This window comes from Macrobrachium nipponense, chromosome 21 (assembly GCF_015104395.2).
Source record: "Macrobrachium nipponense isolate FS-2020 chromosome 21, ASM1510439v2, whole genome shotgun sequence".
In the NCBI taxonomy this organism is placed as follows: domain Eukaryota; kingdom Metazoa; phylum Arthropoda; class Malacostraca; order Decapoda; family Palaemonidae; genus Macrobrachium; species Macrobrachium nipponense.
Genome location: NC_087212.1, coordinates 36,363,601 through 36,388,470, shown reverse-complemented (window position 1 = coordinate 36,388,470; position 24,870 = coordinate 36,363,601). Strand labels below are relative to the sequence as shown.

Here is a 24,870-nt window from a genome sequence, read left to right as displayed (position 1 = left end):
AATCTTCCCACCTGTAGTTGAGCAATGGGCCTTAATATTCTATAGCCCTCTCTCCATTCCATCCAGCTGAAGCTACTCTCTTACTGTTATCTCAGTTTCTGCTTCAATGTAATCGTATGCTCTCCTAAGACTTGCCCATCTATTCCAACAGGAATCTCAACCCCAACCTCCTCACCATTTACTCCTATTCTGGGATCATAACATTTCAAGTGTATTTTATAATCTTGAACAACTATTACAACACCAAGTTGGTGTATCTAGATGCCTCTTGCATAGGGTACTTTGCTATGATTGCTCTGATTGCAAATAATTCAAGTTCTTGTTACTTTAGTCCTACTATTCGCACAACTTATACTATTCCAATTACACCATATCATGTGAAGAGATGGAGATGCCATTCCACCTAATTCTCCCTCCAAGAGTTACTCATGGTACTTTAAAGCCTCTCTAATTGACTGCCTGCAAGTGAATCATGTCCGCCTATCTCTGAGCAGTCTACTGTGATTGGTGTCGTAGAAGGGGTTTCTCTCCACTTGGAACCTCCGTTCAGCGTATAGCAGACTACTTCATCCTAGGAGATCTCTTTGTTATTTAGGAGTTTTGAGCAATCCTGTCCACCAAAAGAGTTCAAACCTCCAACTTGGGATCTGTACCTTGTTCTTGGAAGTCTCACTCAAGCTCCATTCGAGCCCTTACATCAGTCGTCAGACAGGAATCTGACTCTGAAAACATTTTCCTATTGGCCTTGGCGTCCTTGAAAAGAGTTGGAGAACTTTATGCCCTGAGTTATGTAAAACAAACCAGGGGTTGGGGGTCTGTAGACTTCAAATTTGTCCTGGAATTTGTGGCCAAAACTCTAAATCCCTCACTGAATGACTTAGTGGATGGTGACCCACAGGAACTATGGCTTTGTCCCATCAAAGACTTTTTGTCAGTACAAGGCACATCAGAAAGGAAGTTCCCAAGAACATAATTTCCTTCTGGCTACATGAGGTGATTACTCAGGCAAATTCATCACTTCCTAGTTCTGTTACAGAGACTGTATACACTAAGGCACATGACATCAGAGGCTTAAGTTCTTCTCTGGCTTTTAAGAAGAATATGTCTGTTCTTAGAATTTTGAACAATGGGTCTTGGTTATGTCAAACCACATTCACATCCGTTTATTTAAAGGGTATTGCCTACAGGTCCTTGGACATTTTTCCTTGGGCCCTGTGGTTGCTGCCTTACAGGTTGTGTAGCTCATCTAGCCCCTGACAGGGCAATTTGTATCTTACTTAAGATGTTTGTGTGGAAGAGAGAAATAGCTAGTTGGCTGGTCTCTTTCTTTCTCTTTGTTCCTTTTTCCTTCAGGCAAGTCAAAGAATTGACACATCATACTCTGGAACTGGTCTGATACAGGTGAGTCTGGTAGTCATACTGGTGATAGTTATTTGCTATGTTCGTTTACAATAGACAAATCTACTTCTCAGTAGCATACGCTCCTCCTCCTGGCAAGGGAGTGGGGAGTGGTAACAAATCACTGTGGCTTGAGCAGGATGAGATTTTAGGTATTTGTCTACCTATTCTCTCACAGGTTATGACCCCTCCTTAGATATTGTCCTTCAGGGTACTTCTACCTCCCTTATAAGTCTATCCTATTGTCAAGACAGAGGGTTTGTTTTGCTTATGAACAAATAGAAAATTTTAATTCAATTTGCATTTTTCATAGCTTACAAACCTGAGGTCTTAACATTATAGCACTGCCCTCCTCTAGCCACCCCTCTCGTGTACTGGATTGGAAGAAAGACTGATGCGTCACAAGGTCCCAATCTTGGTCGATGACCAACTTCCACCTCTTATACGTATGGGTTGCCAGATGCCACAGATTCCTTGCTTTACAATCTTTGATTGTGAAGCTATGAAAAATGCAAATTGAAGAAAAATTCTAGCTATTCGTTGGGACAGGGAGTCCACTGTAATGAGGATTTGAGTTAAAACTGTTCCCAGAGCACTGATTTTACATTCTGTAAACAAACATCTTCGATACAATCTATTTTGGATGTGCGAGCAAAGACCCTACGAACCTTTGTCAAACCAACAGCTGCTCAGTAGAGTTTTATAAACTAAAAGTGTCTAACTCAAAACAGTATCATTTTGAAGATTCTAAAATTTCAGTGGAGTCTAATAATCACCTATTCTAATTAAGTATTTTCTTTACTGAAAGTGCCATAGCAATAACAAAAAACAAATTCTGAAAGACTAAAACATCACCAAGTTCCCAGAAAATGTGTAAGAATATAAAAAGAAAGATAAATAAAAGCATTAATGTCAATACAAATGTTTTCAAATTATCTTCAATATAAAAAAGAAAAATACTAAAGAAGGAAAGTAGCAGGGCCCTCTCTCCCTGAAGGGGCAGTATCCCCTTGGGAGACAGACCAGCATACTCATAACACAAGCAATGACGAAGCAGAAGAAAATGGCACATTACTGCAATTTACATCTGTCCCAAGGAAGGTCAACATGGAAACAAGGAAGGCTGTCTGAAAATGTTGACGTCTCTGAAACTTCTGGACTCCCCAAGGCGGTTTAAGAAAGACTGGTGCGTCACAAGGTTTCAAGCCTGGTCAGTGACCAACATCCACCTTGTATATGCATCCCAGATGCCACAGATTCCTTGTTTTATAATCTGTGATTGTTTTTAACCAGTTTCCAGCTGGCACTAGAAGATTATACCCTCTTGTAAAGACCGAAGATTTGTTCTGCGTATGAACAATGATGCCCTCTACTCAACATGTTCCACTTAAGTGTGTGCTTGGCTCAAATTTGTCAACATTTCTATTCTTGGTACAACTGTAAACAAAATTATTCACGATTCAAACTCTCATCTAATTATCAAAATTGAAACAATAAGATTTACCTTACACTTTATATTAGGATTGTCTAAGCAGATTCTTAGTTAGTTTTCCCTTTATGCTGAAGAGATATTCTAGTAAGTTAACATTTTGAATCTACAAATTAAAAAGTTTCATCTTGTTATTTTGTTATCTTTCTATTATGAAAAACATTGTACTTTCATGCCTATGAGAGGTGAAAATTCATCCGCAGGTTTCCTCTAAACAGCTGAAAATAAATATTATAATTTTTTGCCGCATCAAATAATTACTTGCCAAATAAAATCAGGAGCTACCATCAACACAACATGATTTCTGCTTGCAGATGGCCAAAGCCTCAGTACATTGAAGAAGTTACCAAGATGGGCTGCAACCTTGTACCAATTGGACACTATAACCCAAGTCAGCCAAACACAGTTATGAAGATTGAATGGCAGATTCAGTTTGCAAGGGCTGAACAACTTCTCCTCAGGAGTTTGGGACACTCACAGGTGGGAGCATCTTTCATAAAGTTGAAAAATGACAATTTGTCGAAAATTGCATTTTTCCTAACTATACAAACCTGAGGTCCTTTAACAATAGGAAGTAGCTAGCGGCAGCTGGAACGGTCGTAAGCTTCGAACAAGGGGAGAACGGTAGTTAACTGCTTGTCCGACAGTCGCGCGCCGCGCGACTGGGAGGTAAACAAATCACTTTTGCTTTTGGCCCATGCAAAATACGCAGAGTGAGGGGTGGCATGAGGAGGGACTATATGTAAAGGACCTCAGGTTTGTATAGTTAGGAAAAATGCAATTTTCGACAAATTGTCATTTGTTCCGATACGTAATACAAACCATCGGTCCTTTAACAATAGGAAGACTCACTTCTTGGTGGGAGGAATCTGAGTCTTTTGATGAACAGACTGGTGTTCGTCCATCCCTGGAATGCCTCCCTGGTCGTAAGAGCGAGGGAGGGATCCAAGCCTCTGTCCGATTGATCGGGGTGTGCACCGCAGGATCAATGGTCAGACCTCTGGGCCGAGTACTAAGAGAGAGGCAAGCGTATCTCTTCGTACCAGCAAGCAAGAACTTGTTCCTGTTTGCAAGAGGCAACATAAAGTATGGGTTGTCTCAAGCTGGCATCCACTTCCTCCCCCTTGTTGGAGGAAGTGGTGGATATATGCTCCTATCCCTAGTGAAAGGGATAGGATGGGGCTCTGTTGAGTAGCTCACCTGCATCTTGTCCTTATCCAGCAGGGTGACGACCGTGTCCCTCTAACCACAGGTAGAGGGGAAGAAAAAGAGATGGGAAGAGGAGCCAGTCACACTCTCATTCACCATCCATTCTTACGGTCACACCAGGACTCGATGCTGTTCAGCCTGCGAGGGTCTGGGTTCGCTACACAACGTGTTGAGCAGCCACCACGGGTCCCAAGGAAAAAGATCCAAGGACCTGTGGGCAATATCCCGAAGTAGAAGGAAGGAAGGGCATGTGGTCTGGTTGGACCAGACCCCTGCCTTCAGTACCTGCGCCAAGGAGAAGTTCTTGTGGACAAGGCAGCATCTCCTTCGCATCGAAGGCGGTGAAGTCCATTAGGGAGGGGATTGTGAACGACTCGAACCAATCGTCAGGGACCGAAGGGTTCTGAGTCTTCGCTACGAAGTTCGGTACGAAATCGAGCGTCACGGATCCCCATCCCTGGGTGCCTGACTTCGCAGGAGAAGTCATGCAGTTCCTCAGAGGAAAAGAAGGAAATAGTCGCATGACCTATCCCTCTTCTCTACTTCGGTGATGTCCAGTACCCATACTGGTCTGTCCGTTAGCAACGAAGTCTCTCGCCTCCTCCTATCCCCATGCAGCGAAGTTCTCGGTAGTGGATAGGACACCGACACTCCATGGTGGGTGTCAATGGTATGGGTACTGTGACAAGCTATTAAAACGAAGTAATGGTTGCTGTGTAACAACCGAACTAAGTCAACAGCGTAATTCGTAACTGACTCGGGCGCTCTGACAGCTGCCGACTGACTGCGTTCGGTGTAGGAGGCAAGTTGTCAAAGCATCCGAGTAAGTCACGTGACCTTCGCCTTTAAAGGGTTATGCCGAGAAGACCAAACAAATGATGTATTTGTTTGTCACCAATGCCGGACAGCGAGGTGATGATTCTCTTAAGGCATGTACCCAACAGGCGAAAGTCAATTGCCTTCTAGAGACCGAGGTCCCTGAAGGTAAAACATCTCATGTTTGTTGAATCTCAGCTAAGGAGAAACAACACTATGTACCGTTGAAGACGAAGGTAGATATTGAATGCAACCTACGTCTTCACATATGAATCGAGAGAAGGATCTCAAGATTCATAACCTGTGCTTACAAATGACTGAAAACGCTAACCGCTATTTCATTGCTGTCCGGTGAGAAGTCGTAGTTGCAATGCAAAGCGGGGCGTTCTTCGGTAATGAAAACACAGGTGAAAGCCGCCTGAAGAACTGCTTCTCATGGGCTGAACATTTGGAGGTAGAGCTGTCAGGTCGGAGAGTAGGCGATGTCTTCTGACACATCTTGTAATTCGGGTTGAACAATGAACAATTGTACACCTACGAATACGAGATATTTTGAAGACAAACTCAGATGTCTGCAAAATCATTCGCATTATCGCAGTGCGATGCAGCGGGAGACTTGTACAGACTTCTGTTACCGTGCGGTAAACAGAGATGAAAGAGTCCAAGAGATATCTCTGTTGAAAATTCTCGCAATGTCGAAGGCGATGGAATCTAGCGTCACCGCAGTAGATGGTCCTTCATTATTGCGAGAATCCCCGTTAATCAGAGACCTAAGTCCATGATTGTTAGGCAGAGATACGGTGGTAGTCAATCAAGCAGGGGAGAGAGAGACATACATGACCGTGAATCTCGGAGGCCCAGCTGATACTGAGCTGCTATCAGGCAGTTCAATACGCAGTGGTTGAGCCTGCTGACTCGTCATCCTGAGTTGCCAGGTAATCCATTATTCCACGAAGGAATGCGTTCGGCTAGAACTACCGAGCATAAAAGATATGCTCGGGCAATTATATTTAGGCGAAACGAATTTCGGTAAATATAAAAGTTGAAATGGTGTTGTCGTGACAAAACCATAAGTATATAAAATTGAAACTGAAAACTCCTGGGAGGTTGCAGGCAACCCCGAGTTGCAGTTCCATTAGAATACTTCTCGTCTAAGTCGCAATCCGTAGAATAACTAGGATATGCGCCTACCCCTCGGACAATTCAACTGCTTAGCAGAATCATGTCGCGAGGTTAATATACGTAGTATATTTGTAGGATTCTGAACAACGATCTCCATCCTAAATTCTTTCCTTCAAGAAAACAAAATAAGGATTGGAGATCGACCACCTTCGTTCTCTATCAAAGAGAGTGAAGGAGAAGTCTTCCTCGAAGGAAAGCTTCAATGGTGAACAGAATACTAAGACGATAGTTCAAGCCAAACTGGATATTCCCGTCCGATCTTCTATTCCAGGTTGGTCGCCTACTGTGAGATAGTTTCTTTCAGCAGCAGTCTTCTTTACAATGCTAGAAATTCCAGGAATTCGAGCATAGGCGAGGTTCCCGATTATCGTGTAACATATCGGGGATTCTCGTCTCGCTCACTTTGGACGGTCGTATCGCGTTAAGTGTTCTTGAAGATCGTAAAAAACTCGAACACTCTGAATGCGCTAGAAATTCCGTAGAATTCTAAGCAGTCTGCGAAACCCCCACCGAATTCGTCAAACGATATCGGCTGGTGGTCCTCTCGATTCCCGTAGAAATCGAGAATGGAGCAGGATTCCTCCTCAACGACCGGGGCTTACGTCAGGTAGGACCCGAAGGTCCCTCCGGTAGCGCAGTCCCGAACGTGGGATCCTTACAAAGAAAATCTCTGTAGGATCCTTCCCCTTTCCCTCGTAGCCGTAAGGAGGGAGGGAATGGGGAAGGAATTGGATACTCGCTCGCCTTCCCAGTGGAACTAGCAGTTGGAGAAGAGTAGGAGCAGCCATCGCCTTGCGGCGATGGCCTCTCAGAGTCTGGGAAAACGTATCGTCAGGAGAAAACGTTTTCCCCGCGGAGGGTTACGAACTCTCACTGTAGGTAAGGGTCTGCCGCCACTGTGAACGTCGTCTGGGTGGGGCTGATCGACACCTGACAGGAGAGAGCCGATACCGTCCTCCGACTCATTCCAGTCCTCGTCGAGGGTCCGAAACCTCTCAGGAGGACCGAAGGCGGAGTATTTAAATACGGTGTCCGAAGACACGTAGAAAACGCCGCTGTCGCAGTAGAGGAGGTGGAAGTAGCTGATCGACGGCCAGAAACTGAGAGAGCCTTCTTGTCCGGAGACGAGAGACACTGGTTCGAGACAGAATCGGCAAGCTCCGATCGCGGCAGACCCACCGTCGGTTTGGGTTCCCTCTCGGGCCCCCAAACGACTCGAGCAGAGACATGGGCTCTGTTGGTGGGAGCGGCAATCCTTCCGCAGGGTCATTATGCTGACGAATCAGCTTAATGACTTCTGCAAATTCCTCTGTATCTCGGGAGTAACCGCGTCTTGCGGAGTAGGACCGTCCAGTCCCTCCAACAAGAACAGATCCCTAGATACTCCTCCTTCAGAAGGAGGAAGAGCGGCAGACCCTGACGGTCGCCTCCAGCTAATTGCGCGTATGTCCTGGTCGGTCCTAGAACCGTGCCTGGTCCATACGGCGTCATAGTTGGCGGTCGCGAGCGGCGCACCTCTCGCGATCACTCATAGGTACCTTGCTCCTCCCGGCGTAGCCGAGGAGGTTGAAGGTACAGGAGAGGCAGACCTGACGCTCCCCCTAGCTCGCTGGCAGGACCCGCGTGCTTTGGAGGGCTGCTGCTGATCGTCAACCCGCGCGGTGGTGATCGAGCAGCATGCCTAGCCTTGCCGCTCGCCTGAGGCGAGAGGCTTGGCTGAGAACGTCGACGCTGATCTCTAGCGTCAGGCGAGCTGTTGCTGGTTACCGTCTCCGCCCGGTCCCGATGGGAGCGGCGTCAGGTGACCTGCTAGGCTCGCTGTCACGGTGAGACCGGCGACGTCCTCATCGGTCGCGCTCGAGCCACTGGTACAGCCGTGGCTGGTACCGACGGCCGCGGGGACCCCTTCCTCGCCTCAACCCGTTATGGGAGAGGCAGACCTGACGCTCCCCCCTCGCTCGCTGGCAGGACCAGCGTGCGTGGAGGGCTGCTGCTGATCGTCAACCCGCGGTGACGGTCGAGCAGCAGGCCTAGCCTTACCGCTCGCCTGGGGCGATTGGCTCGGCTGAGAACGTCGAGACCGATCTCTAGCGTCAGGCGAGCTGCCGCTGGTCAGTCACGCCTCCAGCCCGCGGTCCCATCGGGAGCGGCGGACGGTGACCTGCTAGGCTCTGTATCGCGTCGAGACCGGCCAGCGTCCTCTCGGCGCGTCGAGTCGCTGGTACCAGCCGTGGCTGGTAACCGGCGGCCGCGGGGGACTCCTTCCTCGCCTCAACCCGTGGCTGATCAGCGACCGTCACGTTAGCCCGAGCAGCCAGTTGATCGCTGCGAGAGCGTCCACTGGCCTGGCGAGAGTCGTGTGCACGACTCTCGCCAGTCTTCTGCTCCGCGCCGCTGTCTTGACGGCGAGCGAGCTCGGGCGTCAAAACTTTGGCTGGACGGTCTTCTTGGAAGAGCGTCCACTCGGTGCTTCTCGCGAACGAGAAGCGGCGAGACGGAAACCTGGTTTAGCGGCAGACCGCTAGCACCAGGTGAGGACGCACCAGCCGAGGCTGGTGCCCTCTGGTCCCCGTCGACTTCTTCTTTGCAGAAGAAGCGACGGGCCCCGTTCCCGAAGGAACAGGAGGACCAGCAGAAGAGCTCCCCAGCTCGCCTGAGCGAGCCGGGCCCTTAGAAGATCCCGAAGGAGTCTTCTTAGGGGGGAAGGAGGCAACCTTCTTCTTCTTCGCTGTTTGGCCTTAGAAGTCGAAGGGGAAGGAGAGGCAGCGGACGACGAAGAAGACGACGAAGACGACGACGACACCTTCTTCCTCTTCCTCTTCTTCTTCGCCAGGCTCCGCAGGACAGACGTCAGGTCTTCCATCCAGGAGGGAGCGGGGCAGTTGCCGAAGCAACAGGGCCCGACTGCACCTGTCCGGAAAGACCTGAGACTGTGACAGCATCACCAACAGCAGGAACAACAGGAACAGGTCCAGGAACAGCAGGAACATCTGAAAGTGAATGAGCAGCAGGCACCTGATCTGAAAGGAATGAGCGGCTGGGACAGCAACAGGTACGGCAGGCACGGCAGGTACCACAGGAGAGACAGGCGTCCTGTCGGCAGCTACCGTCATCCTCGGCACTGGCGGCAGGTCCAGGGGGGTACTTTTTGGGCAGCGGCAGTCCGGGGTCGGCAATACAAGAACCCAGGTGGCGGTGGCACCGTCCTGATTGGCACGGCAGGAATTGGTTCTGGATTGCAGCCGTGGGTGTTACCGACATGACATGTGGTGTGTACACCAGGTGCGGTGACCTCTCCTATGCTGGTGTCGAGATTGGTGGTTGTTGTAGTGGTTACCGTATCATGAGTGACCACTGCCGACCCCGCCAACGCTGAAGGTCAACCCCTGCAGTACCCAGCGACTCCCACACCTGTCCCAGGTCGTCCTCGCTGATGACAAACCTGCGGAAGCAACAGTCGGGTTAGTTAGAGGGGCTTCCTCGCGCCTGGGGGGAGAGAAACCCCCCCAGAGCGGACGGAAGACCCCGAGTACAACTGGACGTCCGTTACCAAAGGAGTCACTGGACTTTCCGATGACTTCTTGTGTCCTCGTACAGCACCCACTGCGCCTCTGACGAATGCATACACGTTAACACAGGGCTCGTTGCGGAAGCACTCTCACCCCCGCAACGAGTACAACCTCGTGAGGATCTACATCTACATCCAAGGTCGTCCCACGGATGTAGCACCTGCGGTAACATAGATAGATTAGTAAGAGGGGTTCCCTCACGCACGGGGGGAAGACATGCCCCACCCCGAACGCAAGGAAGACCCCAAATACAAATACAATGAAGAAGCTGAGCGGGGGGCAGGAAGGAAGACGAAGAATCGGCTACCAAGGGAGTCGCGGGAGAGCTTTCCGACGACTTCCTGGCAGACCTTCGCTTCCACCCACCCCGCACAGCAGTGAAAAGTAATATGAAAATGAAACAGAATACTGCCCTTGCGATTCACTTCATAGAACTTGGAGAAAAGATCATTCCCGGGTAAGAACGGAAACTTGATCCAATAATATGATGCTATCATAAAATATATATGAAAATGAAACAGAATACTGCACTTGCAATTTCATTTCACATAAAAAATCGTAAGGATCAATTCCCGGGTAAGAACGAAAATTGATCCAGATTAAATTCATGCAATGAATAAAAGAAAATGAAAAGAATATTGCAATTGCGAACCCACTTTCATTGCATTCTATTATACAAAATTAAAAGTTCGTACCGAGCGCAATCACACTCTCGGTAACGAACGCACAGGGCAAAATATAATGAAAAAAGTACTTACATTTTTCAATTACACCCTTTCGCCCAAATACATGACTCGGCGCGAGCGCGCCCGCCCTCGGCACCGAGACATAATTCAAGGGTTCATAATTAAGTAATGAAAATGAAAACAGTGTACTTACAGTTTCATTTTCAAGTCAAACAAACCATTAGTAGAAAACACAATATAAACAAAGCATACGACGATGAAGCGGGCAGAGAGCGATGACGAACACGTCCTTCACACCCGCGGCCGAAAGCAAAAGTGATTTGTTTACCTCCCAGTCGCGCGGCGCGCGACTGTCGGACAAGCAGTTAACTACCGTTCTCCCCTTGTTCGAAGCTTACGACCGTTCCAGCTGCCGCTAGCTACTTCCTATTGTTAAAGGACCGATGGTTTGTATTACGTATCGGAACAACTTCATATTCATAATATGAGCTTTCCCCTGCACTTGGTCACATTTTGTTGCCACACCTCTTTGAATTCTCCCATTTTCATTGTATGCAACCACATTTTGGCTGCTCTAAGTAGCACAGGCCTTAAACATGCATCATAAAATTTGGCTGTTTACCGAGTGGATATTCTTATTTACCATTAGTCCGATATAATTCAACATCTATCATGCTAATGCTACTAAATTTTCTTAATACCCCTCAGTGCCTACCTCAGACAGTCTAGTTTTGTCCCTGCATATAAAAAATGTTGTACCTCTTCTAGGCTCTCCTGCTTGACTAAAACATATTAGTATCTTCCTCAGTTACTTTCTAATTTGCTCGGCTAACAAATACGCTTTGGACATCAAAAATCCCTTACTATACTCATCTCAGTAATCATAAGTATCTCTTGTGACACCCCATTACATTCAATACTAGGTCTAAAATTATCTCTTCTACACCTTGCAGAGCATCCACATAGCCATCCTGATAAACATATTTTTCTATGCCTTTCTTTTCTATTACCATCTTATAGAGAAAACTTGTCTTATCTAACGACTTTAAAGGAAAAGCTGATGTGAAAATATTTACAATGATGATGATGACATTGTATAAGTTCCCTACTTATTTTTAGCAAATTTTCCTTTCCATTAATTTTTCATTCCAGATAATAAGCTTAATAAGAATCCAGCAAATTATCGTTTCATTCACTGAGAATCATGCCGCATACTACTGAAACTCTATAAATTTTCACTCAATCCTTAATACTCATCACTTGATGCTGGACACTCACATACAGGAGACCCTTAGTTTATGGAATGCATAGGAATTCAGGATTTCTGATATAGTAATTGTTAAATTTTGTTAAGTAACAAACCTAAAGGGCAACTACATGCAAAGACCTATAGTATAGTTTATACCTTTTAAGAGATATACTACAAAATGCATCACTTCTAAACTGGTAACCTAACAAAACAGAAACATATGTAGCTTTTAAATAACAGATTCTAAACCTTCTATGACTATGATAATGGCTATTAAATTTTGCAGATACGACTTCTACTGCTAGTGGAATTCCTGATGAAAGATCATCTGAATGATGTGCCAGGACTCAAAACGCAACATCTTCGATACATTCTTTTTTGGATGTGCGAGCACAATTTCCGTGACTGGCAGGATGAGAGGCTAGGCACCAAACTGAAAGCCTACCTCAAAACTTTATATAACTGCCTGTCAACAGAAAATCTCCCCCATTATTTCATTGATAAGTGTAACCTAATGGAAACCATACCTGAAAGATACTTGAGAAAAATACAGGTAAATTGCAACTTTTACATCACATTTGCCATGTTAAATTAAACCATAAGTTTCTTATAACTTGGAATTACCATTTTACAAAATGTAAAATCAGTGCTCTGGGAACAGTTTTAACTCAAATCCTCATTACAGTGGACTCCCCGTCCCCAATAATAGCTAGAATCTGCAAGTAGTTGGAACCCCTATAAAAAATGGGGAATGTGTACCAAGTAAAAACCCACGAATAGTTAAAAACCCACGAATAGTAAAACCCCCACTAAAAATGCTTCTAACTGCCTATCTTGAAAGTTCGGATACCAAATGTATACCTTAAATAACATCCTACTTCAAATATACCTAAAATTACTAACCTATTACTGTATTAATCTTTGAGGTTATATTATTAATATCATTTCAAAGCCATCTTAAACATTTTACCACTAAAAATATATACCTACAGCCAATAACAGAGAGAGAGAGAGAGAGAGAGAGAGAGAGAGAGAGAGAGAGAGAGAGAGAGAGAGAGAGAGAGAGAGACCATTCAATGGCAACATCATATACTTGACCATCAAGAGTAAAATTATGAATTATTTCTGAGAGAGAATAACTGCTAGACTCCGACTCCTTCCCCTCCTCCAATTCATATATCAAACTGTCATTTGCTTCCCCGCCCTCCTTCCTACAGGTGGATAAAAAGACTGGGAATTGCCATTTTTTATTAATCTTATTTATATTTGAAAATTATTTCTAAGGTAAATCATTTATTTATACTACAAAACGAATAAACATAAGTAAGAGAGAGAGAGAGAGAGAGAGAGAGAGAGAGAGAGAGAGAGAGAGAGAGAGAGAGAGAGAGAGAGAAATGTTATTGTTGAATCTTATTAAACTTAGTATTATTTGAAAACTAGTACTGTATATTATTATTTTACCATAAAATGTAGTAATGCCTTAAACTGTATACATACACCTCCACCCCAAACAGAGGGCGAGAGTTACCATTATGATATATTTATCTTGTGGCAAAAGAGAGAGAGAGGGTTATCCTTATTTAAAAGAGTGAAATGGATAGATTATTGTATTTCTTTAAAATACTTGATATATTTGACAGCTGTTGGACCCCAGCCATCTCTACTTGGCTACCTGTAGTTTAAAGACCAGATGCGGGGTAGAAAGCATTTTCTTTCATTCTTTCATATTTTTTTTATTTATAAATCTTGCTAATTCACTTTAGTATTTTCTTTGTTACATTAATATTGATATTTGAAAATAGTAAATCATTTGTTTATCATACAAAAAAAAAAATCTCTGTAAGAGAGGAGAGAGAGAGAGAGAGAGAGAGAGAGAGAGAGAGAGAGAGAAATGGAAAGACTATCGTAGTATTTTTGTAAAATACTTTCACATATGATTTTTGTAATTACAGTTATTATTATTATTATTATTATTTTTTATTAATTTTTTTTTTTGCTCTATCACAGTCCTCTAATTCGACTGGGTGGTATTTATAGTGTGGAGGGGGGTGGGTTCCGGGTTGCATCCTGCCTCCTTAGGAGTCCATTACTTTTCTTACTATGTGCGCCGTTTCTAGAATCACACTCTTTGCACGAGTCCTGGAGCTACTTCAGCATCTAGTTTTTCCAGATTCCTTTTCAGGGATCTTGGCATCGTGCCTAGTGTTCCTATGATTATGGGTACTATTTCCACTGGCATATCCCATATCCTTCTTATTTCTATTTTCAGGTCTTGATACTTTTCCATTTTTACCATTTCCTTCTCTTCAACTCTGGTGTCCTATGGTATTGTGACATCAATGAGTGATACTTTCTTCTTGATTTTGTCAATCAACGTCACATCTGGTCTATTTGCACGTATCACCCTATCTGTTCTGATACCATAGTCCCAGAGGATCGTTTTCTATCACTCCTTCAGGTTGGTGTTCGTACCACTTATTACTGCAAGGTAGCTGGTGTTTCTTGCACCGCTCCAGTGGAGGGCTTTTGCTACTGAATCATGCCTCTTTTTGTACTGGTTCTGTGCAAGTGCCGGACATTCACTTGCTATGTGGTTTATGGTTTCATTTTTCGTATTGCACTTCCTACATATGGGAGAGATGTTATTTCCATCTATCGTTCTTTGGACATATCTGGTTCTTAGGGCCTGATCTTGTGCCGCTGTTATCATTCCTTCAGTTTCCTTCTTGAGCTCTCCCCTCAGCCACGTGTCATCGCCGGCTAGTTCTTTATCTGTCTCATGTCTTGTCCGTGCATTGGTTTGTTATGCCATTCCTCTGTTCTGCTTGTCTTTCTCCTGTCTCTTGTTCTGCTTGTCTTTCTCCTGTCTCTGTATATTTCTGGGTCTCTGTCTACTTTTATCAGTCCTTCCTCCCATGCACTCTTGAGCCACTCGTCTTCACTGGTCTTCATATATTGCCCCAGTGCTCTGTTCTCGATGTTGACGCAGTCCTCTATGCTTAGTACGTAGTCCTCTTTCTCCTTCCTTTTGTGTTATGTATAGTCTGTCCATATTTGCTCTTACGTGTAGTGCTTTGCGTATTGTCATATGTTTCCTCGTTTTCTGGTCTATGCTGCGAAGTTCTGCCTTCGTCCATTCCACTATTCCTGCGCTGTATCTGATTACTGGCACTGCCCATGTGTTTATGGCTTTTATCATATTTCCGGCGTTGAGTTTTGACTTGAGTATCGCTTTGAGTCTCTGCATATATTCTTTCCTGATCATGTCCTCCATCTCTTGATGTTTTATATCCCCTCCTTCCATTATTCCCAGGTATTTGTACCCTGACTCATGTATGCATTTGATGTTGTTCCCATCTGGTAGCTTTATCCCTTCAATTCTTGTTAATTTGCCCTTTTGTATGTTGACTAAGGCACATTTTTCTATTCCAAACTCCATCCTGATGTCCCCAGATACAATCCTTACAGTCTGGATTAGGGTATCTATTTCCTTGATGCTCTTACCATACAGCTTGATGTCGTCCATGAACATCAGATGGTTTATTCTGTTGCCTCTTTTCTTGAGTTGGTACCCAGCATCCATCTTCTGCAGTACTTTTGTCATGGGAATCATGGCTACTACGAAGAGTAGTGGGGACAGTGAGCCGCCCTGGAAGATGCCTCTTCCGATATTAACCTCTGCTAGTCTTATTCCAGAGCTTGTAAGTATTGTATTCCAGTTGCGCATTGTATTTTTGAGGAAGCTGATGGTGTTTTCCTCTGCCCCATATATTTTCAGGCATTCTATTAGCCATGTGTGTGGTACCATGTCGAAAGCTTTCTTATAGTCTATCCAAGCCATGCTTAGGTTGGTTTTCCTTCTCTTACTGTTCTTCATTACCATTTTCTCTATCAGGAGCTGGTCTTTTGTGCCCCTACACTTCCTTCTGCAGCCTTTCTGTTGGTGGGGGATGGTGTTTGTATCCTCTAAGTAGTTGTATAGCCTTTCGCTGATGATACCTGTTAGTAACTTCCACATTATTGGTAGGCAGGTGATAGGCCTGTAGTTACAGGATATATTTCCCTTACTCTTGTCTTTCTGGACTAAGGATGTTCTTCCTGTGGTCATCCATTTGGGCGCATGGTGATTTGTGATACAATGCTGGAGTTGTTCAGCTATTCTTGGGTGTAGGGCCATGAAGTTTTTGAGCCAGTATCCATGGACTCCATCGGGACCTGGGGCTTTCCAGTTGGGCATTTTCTTTAGTTGGTGTTTGACAGTGTGTTTTTTTCTCCCTCTTTCTTCAGCCTTGACTTCCTAGAGACATGTTGTATGTTTGTTGTGTGATACCAGATTGCTCCAGATGTTTTCCCAGTCTCTTACTTGGTTCAGCTTCAGGAATTTCTTGGTGGTTGTCTTCCCCTCTTAGTTGGCTGTATAGTCTTTTCTGGTTGGTTCCGAATAGTTTGTTCTGTTGGTATCCCTTATTCCTGTTCATGTACCATTGGATCTTATGTGCTTTGGCCTTAAGCCTCTGTTTTACATCTTCTATTGTGTTGTTTAGTCCCCTCTCCTGTACTTTGCATTTCTCATTCAGTTTCTCCCCTGTTTTCTTGCTTCTTAGCCTTTTTTCTGCCATCTCTTTCAGTTTACTCAAGTCCAATCTGATCACCATGATTTGCTTTTCCAGGCACCTTTTCCAAGGCGGTTGCTGTTTTGGTTTCTGTTGGGTTGGTTGTGCTGGTGGTGTTGGTGTTCGTATCCCCATCAGTTCTGCTACTAATCTTATTATTATTATTATTATTATTATTTAAAAATATTAATAAACATATTATACATACATCTAAAAAGAATGAGAGAGAGAGAGAGAGAGAGAGAGAGAGAGAGAGAGAGAGAGAGAGAGAGAGAAACATACTCACTCCCTCCCCTCCTGTCACATTACTTGATATATTTGACAGCTTTAGTACCTGGAGTTAGAGAGAGAAGACTGGGATTTCCTTCATTCTTACATAATTTTTTAAATTTATAAATTAAAATCTTACTACTAATTCACTACAGTATTTTCTTTAATGAATTGATTCCTCTGTACATTAATATTAATATTTGAAAATTAGTAAATCATTTATTTATCATACAAAAAACATACATCTCTATAAGAGAGAGAGAGAGAATTATTATTGTTATGTGATATCATTTAATCTTATTAAACTTACTAATACAGTATTGATCCATATTAATATTTGAAAATAACATCAGAATACACTAATTAGTGATTATTTATCTTCAGAAAAAACCACAAATAAGTGAATTCCCCGCAAATAATGGGTAGATATGGTGCAGAGAGAAATCCGCGAATACGGGCCCACTGTATTTTGTTAGTTGAAACTCTAGAAAAACCCACGAAAAATGTATTCCTGTTTTTTTTAATAGTTTTATCACAAAAAGTACATTTTATGATGAAATTGATAAGAAAATACTACAGTAATTTGTGGATATTTTTCATAGAAAAATACTGTGAACAGGCGATTTCCCACGAGTAACGCCCATAGAGGAATTGCGAATACGTGAGTCCGCAAATATGGAAGGTTTACTATATAGCAAATTTAAAGGGACTATGCATGAAACTATAATATAGAAAGCAGAGTTGGAAATCACTTAGTAAACAGTTAACACTGTATATAAATCAAGTTTTCTAATCGATTCATATTGTTACACACAGGCACTTGTACGCAATATGAAAGACAACCTCCCGATGTACTTGATGCAAACGATGCGACGCATGAGAACAGAGGACGACTTTTATCCAATGCTAGATGTTAAGGCTATCTATAAACTTGTTACAGTTGAACATTATGACATAGTGAAAATAAATCCTGCTCTCTCGAACTTGATGGGAGGTGATGAACAAGCACAGCAGGTAAGTGACTTACAATAAAGTTCAAATCCTACTGAGCTAATGCAATTTGTGTAATGCATACATAACCACAATATTTTCTTGTGCAATATTTTCAAATAGTCAATAAATGATTGTTTTATAAATGTAATAAAAATACCCATACAATATACCCTGTATACATTTAAACAAGTTTTCATTATTGACAGACCACAGCAAGCTAGATCAAAATCACGACTTGTCTTATGGACAGGATGTAAGTCAACTTTTGATAAAGAAAGAAAATTCCACATATGCCTCTTGAAAAAATAATCCTTTGACACATGTAGGGACTTCTAAATAACTTAAGATTTCGGCCAAAAAAAAACCATGAAGGATGGGCAGTGTTATATTCATTTTGTTCACTGATCCAAATGATTTGACCTAGCCCTTCAACCTCTGCTTAACAGCATTTTCATTACTGTGGCTGAAAGAAACAATGACAAGTACAGCACAATGACAAAAACTCTTCTGAGGTGGATGAATGTTACACTTGCTAACTAACTACAATCTTGACACTGTATATGCGATATATTATTGATAAAATACAAAGTAATGTATAATAAATGCAGATATATTTCTAAATGCAGATAGATGATGGAGAAGATGTTCTTTACAGTGATTCTGAAGAAGAAAGGGAACACCAACTGCTGAAGGTAAGCACTGAGCATTAGCACAAGGATATTTTATGTTCATTAAATCTCATAATTTAGTTCTTGTTCCACCTTTCAAAACATGGAAAACTAATAAAATTATCTGCCGTAAAATTTTGTAGTAACCATTAATTACTGAGCACCATTGCTAACTGATTCCTCTGTAGATTAATATAAATTATGGTAACTGCTTAGAAATCAACTACAATTTGTGCAATTACTTTCCAGTTTTTTATTACATTCAAAATAGATAATACAAGAAGTTACCAATTGCCATATCTATTCATTTTGGACGGATGATTAAACCATGTATATAAGGATGAAAAGAAAAAAGTCTATAATGTATCTAATATTGGCATATATGGTATTCTAATTTGTTAGATAAAGACGGAAAATTTTTAAACGAAAAAACTTCAACAGCTTTCCAGCCTTACCAGTTTCATTTCAACATATGAACTGATTATTCCTGGGCAATTTATCAAGATTCAAGACTTTCATGTCCTAATCTAGCAAAATAATATACCACAATTACAAAATTAAAGTTTTTTTCCTGATAACTTGTTAACTTTACATACTTAAGTCCATTGACTATATTCTGTACATTTTTTAAAACATGCTCTTGACAAATTGAGATTTAGTACCTGCATTCTGTACATATCTGAATATATGCTCTTGCTTTTAACATTTCCTGCTGGATATCATATAAAACTATGATACTGATTAGTATCTTAACTTCAGTTTGAATCCATCTGTAAAGATGTTTAGTAAAAAAGTTTACTAACATTAATCTGTCCAGTATGCCTCATTTCAAAATCAATGCCTCTCTTGCCTTGCACTGCTCGTAGATTATTAATGTACGTAATTGCCTTGCACCGCTCGTAGATTATTAATGTAATGTATGAGCACCTCTACTCAATTTCATCTTGAGGCCAGTCAACAGAAATCCCAGTTAACTGGACAAATGATGTAATAATTTATTGAAATTTTGTTGCTATAATTCATAACAATCTTCAAATAAAAAAAGAAACAATGGACTTCCATTAGACATAGTCATTCAAAAACACACATGAAAGAAAACTGGTTATTTTCAAGTTATCTGACATTACTTCCATAAAGGTAGCTGACATTAAATGAGAAAAGGGTTTTTAATAGTACTTTGTCCTAAAATTATTGCCAAGACATGCTTCACGTATTTCTTTTTGGGATTTTCACATTAAGTTTACAAATGTACTGAGAATACGTATTAGAATTACTGTTCTATCAAGGTCATTTCTGGGCTCAGCTCGTGTCGGCCTATGAAAGATCCTTAATATCATTCTTTCTAGGTAAAATTAACCTAAAATTACCAGAGAAAAACAAAATTAAGAAAATGTCAGTAAAACTGACTCGCTCACTCTTAAAAAGAAGTGTCGGTATGATAATAGGGGCGAGTGTGGAACACTACCACGAGACAAACACCAATTAGAACTTCCTATCAGAACCCCCCCAAGAGAGAGCTGATACCAACGGGCGATGCAGCCTCTACTACTACTACTAGAGGACGCCACGGACAGCAGCGCCCCTAGCGGACATCCTTAATTTTTAGCGCTAGCGACAAGTCGCCATTTTTCTTGTGCTGTGCTATTTCTTGGATTTACCATTATATTCTACCATGGAACGTTCAGCTATTGCCACGGCTAAGTTAAGTAACTCATAAGTAATATTTTACCACAATTTTATCTTCCGGGTACCTGTATTTTCCTCTTAATAGGTCATATACGGTTCCCTGGTTGTCTCGTGGCGGCGCCATGCTGCCTCGTAAGAATTCCCGGTCCTCCATACTGGGACTTCTTATACTTATGGGCTTACTTTATTACGTTCATTGTTTTTACATCGAGTTTTAGCTAGTTCAGCCCTCCTACCATTTCTCTTAGTTTGGTATTTAGGGCTATTTTGTTATTCCGGCCCAGCATCCCGGCTCTTGCTCTTCATCGGCTATCGCTGGCTCCGAGTAGGCCTCTGTTTCTTGGAACAGTCTGCCTCCTCCTGGGCTTCTTTCTCTTTTACTAAAAGTGTCTTTTCCATCTTTTCGATGTATTATCTATTACATTTAGGGTGTTAGGCTAGCCTAGGTGCTTGTTCCTTGTCTTGGTACAGTCTGGTTCACGTGGCCATCTCACGGTTTGTTGCTTGCTCGCGGCCTAGGCCACTAGCGGTCACGTGTCCCATCGCACCTTACCCTATCCCCGCCCTCCCCTTATGGTATAGGGAGGAGCTGGGGGACCCCTTGGTTGTCATGACAACCTCAGTTGCCTTCTCACCACTTCTCTGAGGCGGCCAGGGGTTCCTCCCAGCGGGGGGTATAGGGCGACCACTCATGAGGTACCGAGTCTCCATGCGGTAGTTGGTGAGGCGGGGAGGAGTAGGCCATCCCTCCCCCCTCTCTCTCGCTCCCGCCGTGTTTCTCCGAGACCTCCCCCCCTCCCCAGTTGCTCAGCCACCTGCCTCGCTATACGAAAGGAGCCTTCCGTCGCAGCCGGGGCACCTTTGGTTATGGGTTACTGGCTCCGCTAGCGGGCGGGGTGGGCCCCTCTAGTGGTCGGTTGCTTGCCTACTATATCCTTTCATCTCTCCCCCGCTACCGGAAGTGAGCTTGTCTCTTACCCGCGCACTCTTCTAGTAGACGGGCGGAGGGAGGTTATTTTATCATCACTATTTTAAGGATATACCCTAATTTTACAATGAATTGTATTATATGATTGATTTATTTCCATCCCCGCCATTTTCCGTCGTGGTTTCCTTTTACCACCACTCCTGGTTGGTTTTGGTTTTCTTTTGTGTCTCCACCATCAGCGGAGCTATAGCCTAGAGATCACAACCAACCTGGTTACCACACGTATTTTGGCGGGGCTCTGGTTTAATCTAACTTTATCGCTCCGGCACAAGCGGAGCATCTGTTAGACTGTAAGTGTTTACCTGGTACTCATGTATCTTTCCACTTACAGGCTACCAACTGCCAGGTCCCAGCGTGTAACGCGACGCTGTTCGACCCCTGTGGACATGATGAATGTAGGTCTCACGCCCCTGTGCCACGTCTTACAACGAGACGATCGTCTGGCACCCTGAAGCTGCGCCATCTGCTACACCTGGTCGGTCAGCTGGGGGAGATGGGGTAAGTCCGTTATAGGCTTACTTATCATTTACTAACAACTTTTAGTCGTAAGTTTGTTAACCCAGTTCCACCATTGGAAACTAATCTTGCCTTTCTTTCAGGCTACCGGTGTGAGGGAAGTCGCCCTCGCCACCCTGAAAGCGTGGGTGGGCGGCTTCGGGAAGAACGCCGCCAAAGGCCAGCCCTATATTCTGGATAAGAAGCTGGCCGTCCAGATCTTCCCCGCGGGCAAGTCAACTGGTTACGTTGACCCCTTGTCCGCTGCCCCGCTGATAGCCTCCATCCAGCAAGACCTCCAGCAATCCTTTGAGGTCGTAGCCTCCCAGGAGTCGGTCCCGGACGTCGCTGCCCTGGACCTTAACATCGAACCTATGGCGGTAGGGGGGGAGGATTTGTTGGTTGAGGTAGGTGTGTCGGGCGCCCAAGGTCTTTCCTTGGGTGCTTCTGGATCTTCTCCTGTCCCCTCTTCTAGTGCTTCATTCCAAGGCTTTGTGGGATCTGAGATCCCTACCCGCTCTCCCGCCCTCTCTGTACCCCCAAAGGTGAAGGACAGAGAGAACCGAAGACTCTGGCCAAGACAACTTCTAGGAAGTCGTCTTCGTCTTCTTCGGCTAGGAAGTCGTCGACTTCCTATGCCGATGCGGTGAAAGCAAAGCCGAGCTCTTCTCACCCAAAGAGCTCCAGAAGCAAGGCTTCGAAGGAGAAGGCTCGCGCTCCCGCCGAGCCAGTGCCTTCTCCCGCCTCCACCGCTTCCACTCCGGCTACGCCGGTAGGGGTAGCAGGTCCTAGCACCTTTGATCCCTCTACTTTCTCAGCAGGGGTGATGCAACAGGTGGGCGAGTTGATGGGCTCGCAAATCTCCGCCCTGGGGTCACGCTTCGAGCAGATGTTTGCACAGTTGTCAAACACTCTGTCTCAGTCTAGCCAATCATTCAAGATCTCTCTAACAGGATGAGAGAAAATGAGGACCGAGTAGCTGGGGCTATCTCAGGTTCCTCCTCCAGTCTCCCCAGCGTCAAGCACTGGGATTCTTCAACTCCCGCCATATGAATCTTTGCCAGCTTTCTCTATGGAGAACCCATGGAGAGTAGCTGCCTACGCTCCGTTCAAGGATGGAATGATCTCTATCTCGGAGTGTGGAACTCGAAGGATTGAGGACTTCGAGTTTTACCCTCCGGGTCTGACGCAGCCTTTCATCGGTTATGCTAGGCTGACGCCAACGGCTCTGACGAGGGAAGACAAGATCTCTAAGGAGTCGGTCCTATATAGTAGAGATCATGCTCAGCGGGAATGGGTTCACTGCCTTGAGGACTGGGAGTGTACGAACACCAAACTCCAGGCCTACAAGAGTCCCTTCACTATTTTCGCGACGGAAGAGGAGGTTTCTCTTCCGTTCGCCACGAAATTAGTGGAGAAGTCCCTTCAGGCAGTCCTCAAGGATGAGCCCATCCCACAGTTGAGGGAGGCGGAGTCTACTTCTCCGCTCTTCCCGGCCTTCGGAGAATTGTGGGAGAACTTGCCAGCTACGTTCACGCTTGGTAAGCTCAAACCGGACTGCGCCATGGACCAGTTCGGCGAGAAACTACCAAGGCTGCCGGATTCCCTAATCCAGGCAGAGTTTGATGCGCGAACCAGGTTTGGCAGGTCCCTCAATTCCCTTATAATTACGGAAATGGCTGCCCTCTCTTATGCTACGGAACCGCTGTTCAAGATTCTGGCGAAATCTCAGTTCCAGACGGTTCTAACGGACGCTTTTGACTTCTTCCAGGCTAGGAGGAACTGCCGAAAGCATGTCCTACAAGAATGCACCATTAGGCATGAGCCAAATAGACTTTTGGCCTCTAGCATGTGGGGAGCGGATCTCTTCCCAGAGTCCGCGGTTAACGAGGTACACCACGAAGCCGCTAGGCTCAACCAGAGCCTTAGAGCTAGGTGGGGTATTTCCTCGAAGAGGAAACAGGAGTCCGTTCCCACTGCTGGTAAGAAACCGAGAAGGCTGGTAAGAGGTTCCAGCCATATAAAAAAAACTCCAGCAACAGCAGCAATTTGTGCAGGCGGTCCCGGTTACCCAACAAGGACAACCTGCCAGTTCAAAGCAGAATCAGCCTATCCTCCTGTTGCCCCCTCAATCTCAGCCATCCACTTCCTACGCTATCTCGCCGGCCTTCAACCCTGCATATGAGGCTCAAGGCTACAATCAGCCGAGAGGTAGGGCGAGAGGTTACTTTCGTCAGCGTGGCGCAGGAAGGGGTACGAGGAGCAGACAGTTCAGAGGAGGGCGTGGTGGCCAACCCGCCCATCAACAATGAGGCTCCCCAGGTAGGAGGGAGGCTGTTCCTCTTCCGCCACAGGTGGGGGTTCAGCAATTGGGCACAGAGCATAGTGTCCAAAGGATTGGGCTGGAGTTGGATCAAAGATCCTCCTCCAATCAAATCATTCCACCAGATACCGTCAAAGGAATTGACAGATTACGCGGAAGAACTCCTTCAGAAAGGAGCTATTGCGAGAGTCAAGCATCTAAAATTTCAAGGTCGCTTATTCAGCGTGCCAAAGAAAGGCTCAACAAAAAGAAGGGTAATCTTAGACTTGTCAAAGCTAAACTCTTTCATTCGTTGCGACAAGTTCAAGATGCTTACCCTCTCGCAAGTAAGGACCTTACTTCCGCGTGGAGCCGTCACATGCTCCATCGATCTTACAGACGCATACTATCATATCCCTATAGCCAGGCACTTCCCGCCCTTTCCTAGGATTCAGGCTAGGAAATCAAACATTCTCATTCAAAGTGATGCCCTTCGGTCTGAATGTAGCCCCCCAGGGTATTCACAAAAATAGCAGAAGTGGTTGTTCAACAATTGAGAGCTCAGGGAATCATGGTAGCAGCATACCTCGACGATTGGTTGATCTGGGCACCAACAGTCGAGGAATGTCTCAAAGCCACCAAAAAGGTAGTTCACTTTCTGGAACATCTGGGGTTCCAGATAAACAAAACGAAATCCAGACTTACTCTGGAATCTCGTTTTCAGTGGCTAGGAATCCAATGGGATTTGTCTTCCCACAATCTGTCAATTCCAGTGGCCAAACGGAAGGAAATAGCAAAATCTGTCAGACAATTTCTCAAATGCAAGCAAACGTCAAGAAGAAACCAGGAGAGAATCCTAGGGTCTCTTCAGTTTGCTTCGGTAACAGATATCCTTCTGAAAGCAAGGCTGAAAGATATAAATCGAATTTGGCGGTCAAGAGCAAACTCCAAATATCGAGACAAGTTGTCAGTAATCCCACAGATCCTACGCAACCAAACTACGGCCTTGGTCAAAAGTAAAGAACTTAGCCAAGAAAGTACCCCTTCAATATCCCCTCCCAGTGTTAACCATTCACACGGATGCATCCCTGTCCGGGTGGGGGGGATACTCTCAGTTCAAACAGGTTCAGGGGACTTGGTCAGTTCAATTTCGCCAGCTCCACATAAACGTGTTGGAAGCAATGGCAGTATTTCTCACTCTGAAGAGACTGCTTCCCCCGAAGAAGTCTCATCTAAGGCTAGTTTTGGACAGTGCAG

The 24,870-nt window shown here is 44.6% G+C and overlaps 2 protein-coding genes across 10 annotated transcripts in view; one reads left to right on the top strand and one right to left on the bottom strand.

Annotated features, from left to right (window-relative positions):
- LOC135197931 (multifunctional protein CAD-like) overlaps positions 1 to 24,870 on the bottom strand; it is a 271,724-nt gene that overhangs the window by 119,464 nt on the left and 127,390 nt on the right. The window lies entirely within an intron of this gene.
- The window catches only part of LOC135197933 (uncharacterized), an 89,006-nt gene that overhangs the window by 59,813 nt on the left and 4,323 nt on the right, over positions 1 to 24,870 (top strand). For both annotated transcript variants that reach the window (XM_064225201.1, XM_064225202.1), the window contains 4 exons: positions 3,202 to 3,367; positions 11,885 to 12,151; positions 17,298 to 17,495; positions 18,101 to 18,166. In XM_064225201.1, the coding sequence (XP_064081271.1) occupies positions 3,202 to 3,367; positions 11,885 to 12,151; positions 17,298 to 17,495; positions 18,101 to 18,166 (697 nt within the window). The remainder of the gene's footprint in view (positions 1 to 3,201; positions 3,368 to 11,884; positions 12,152 to 17,297; positions 17,496 to 18,100; positions 18,167 to 24,870) is intronic.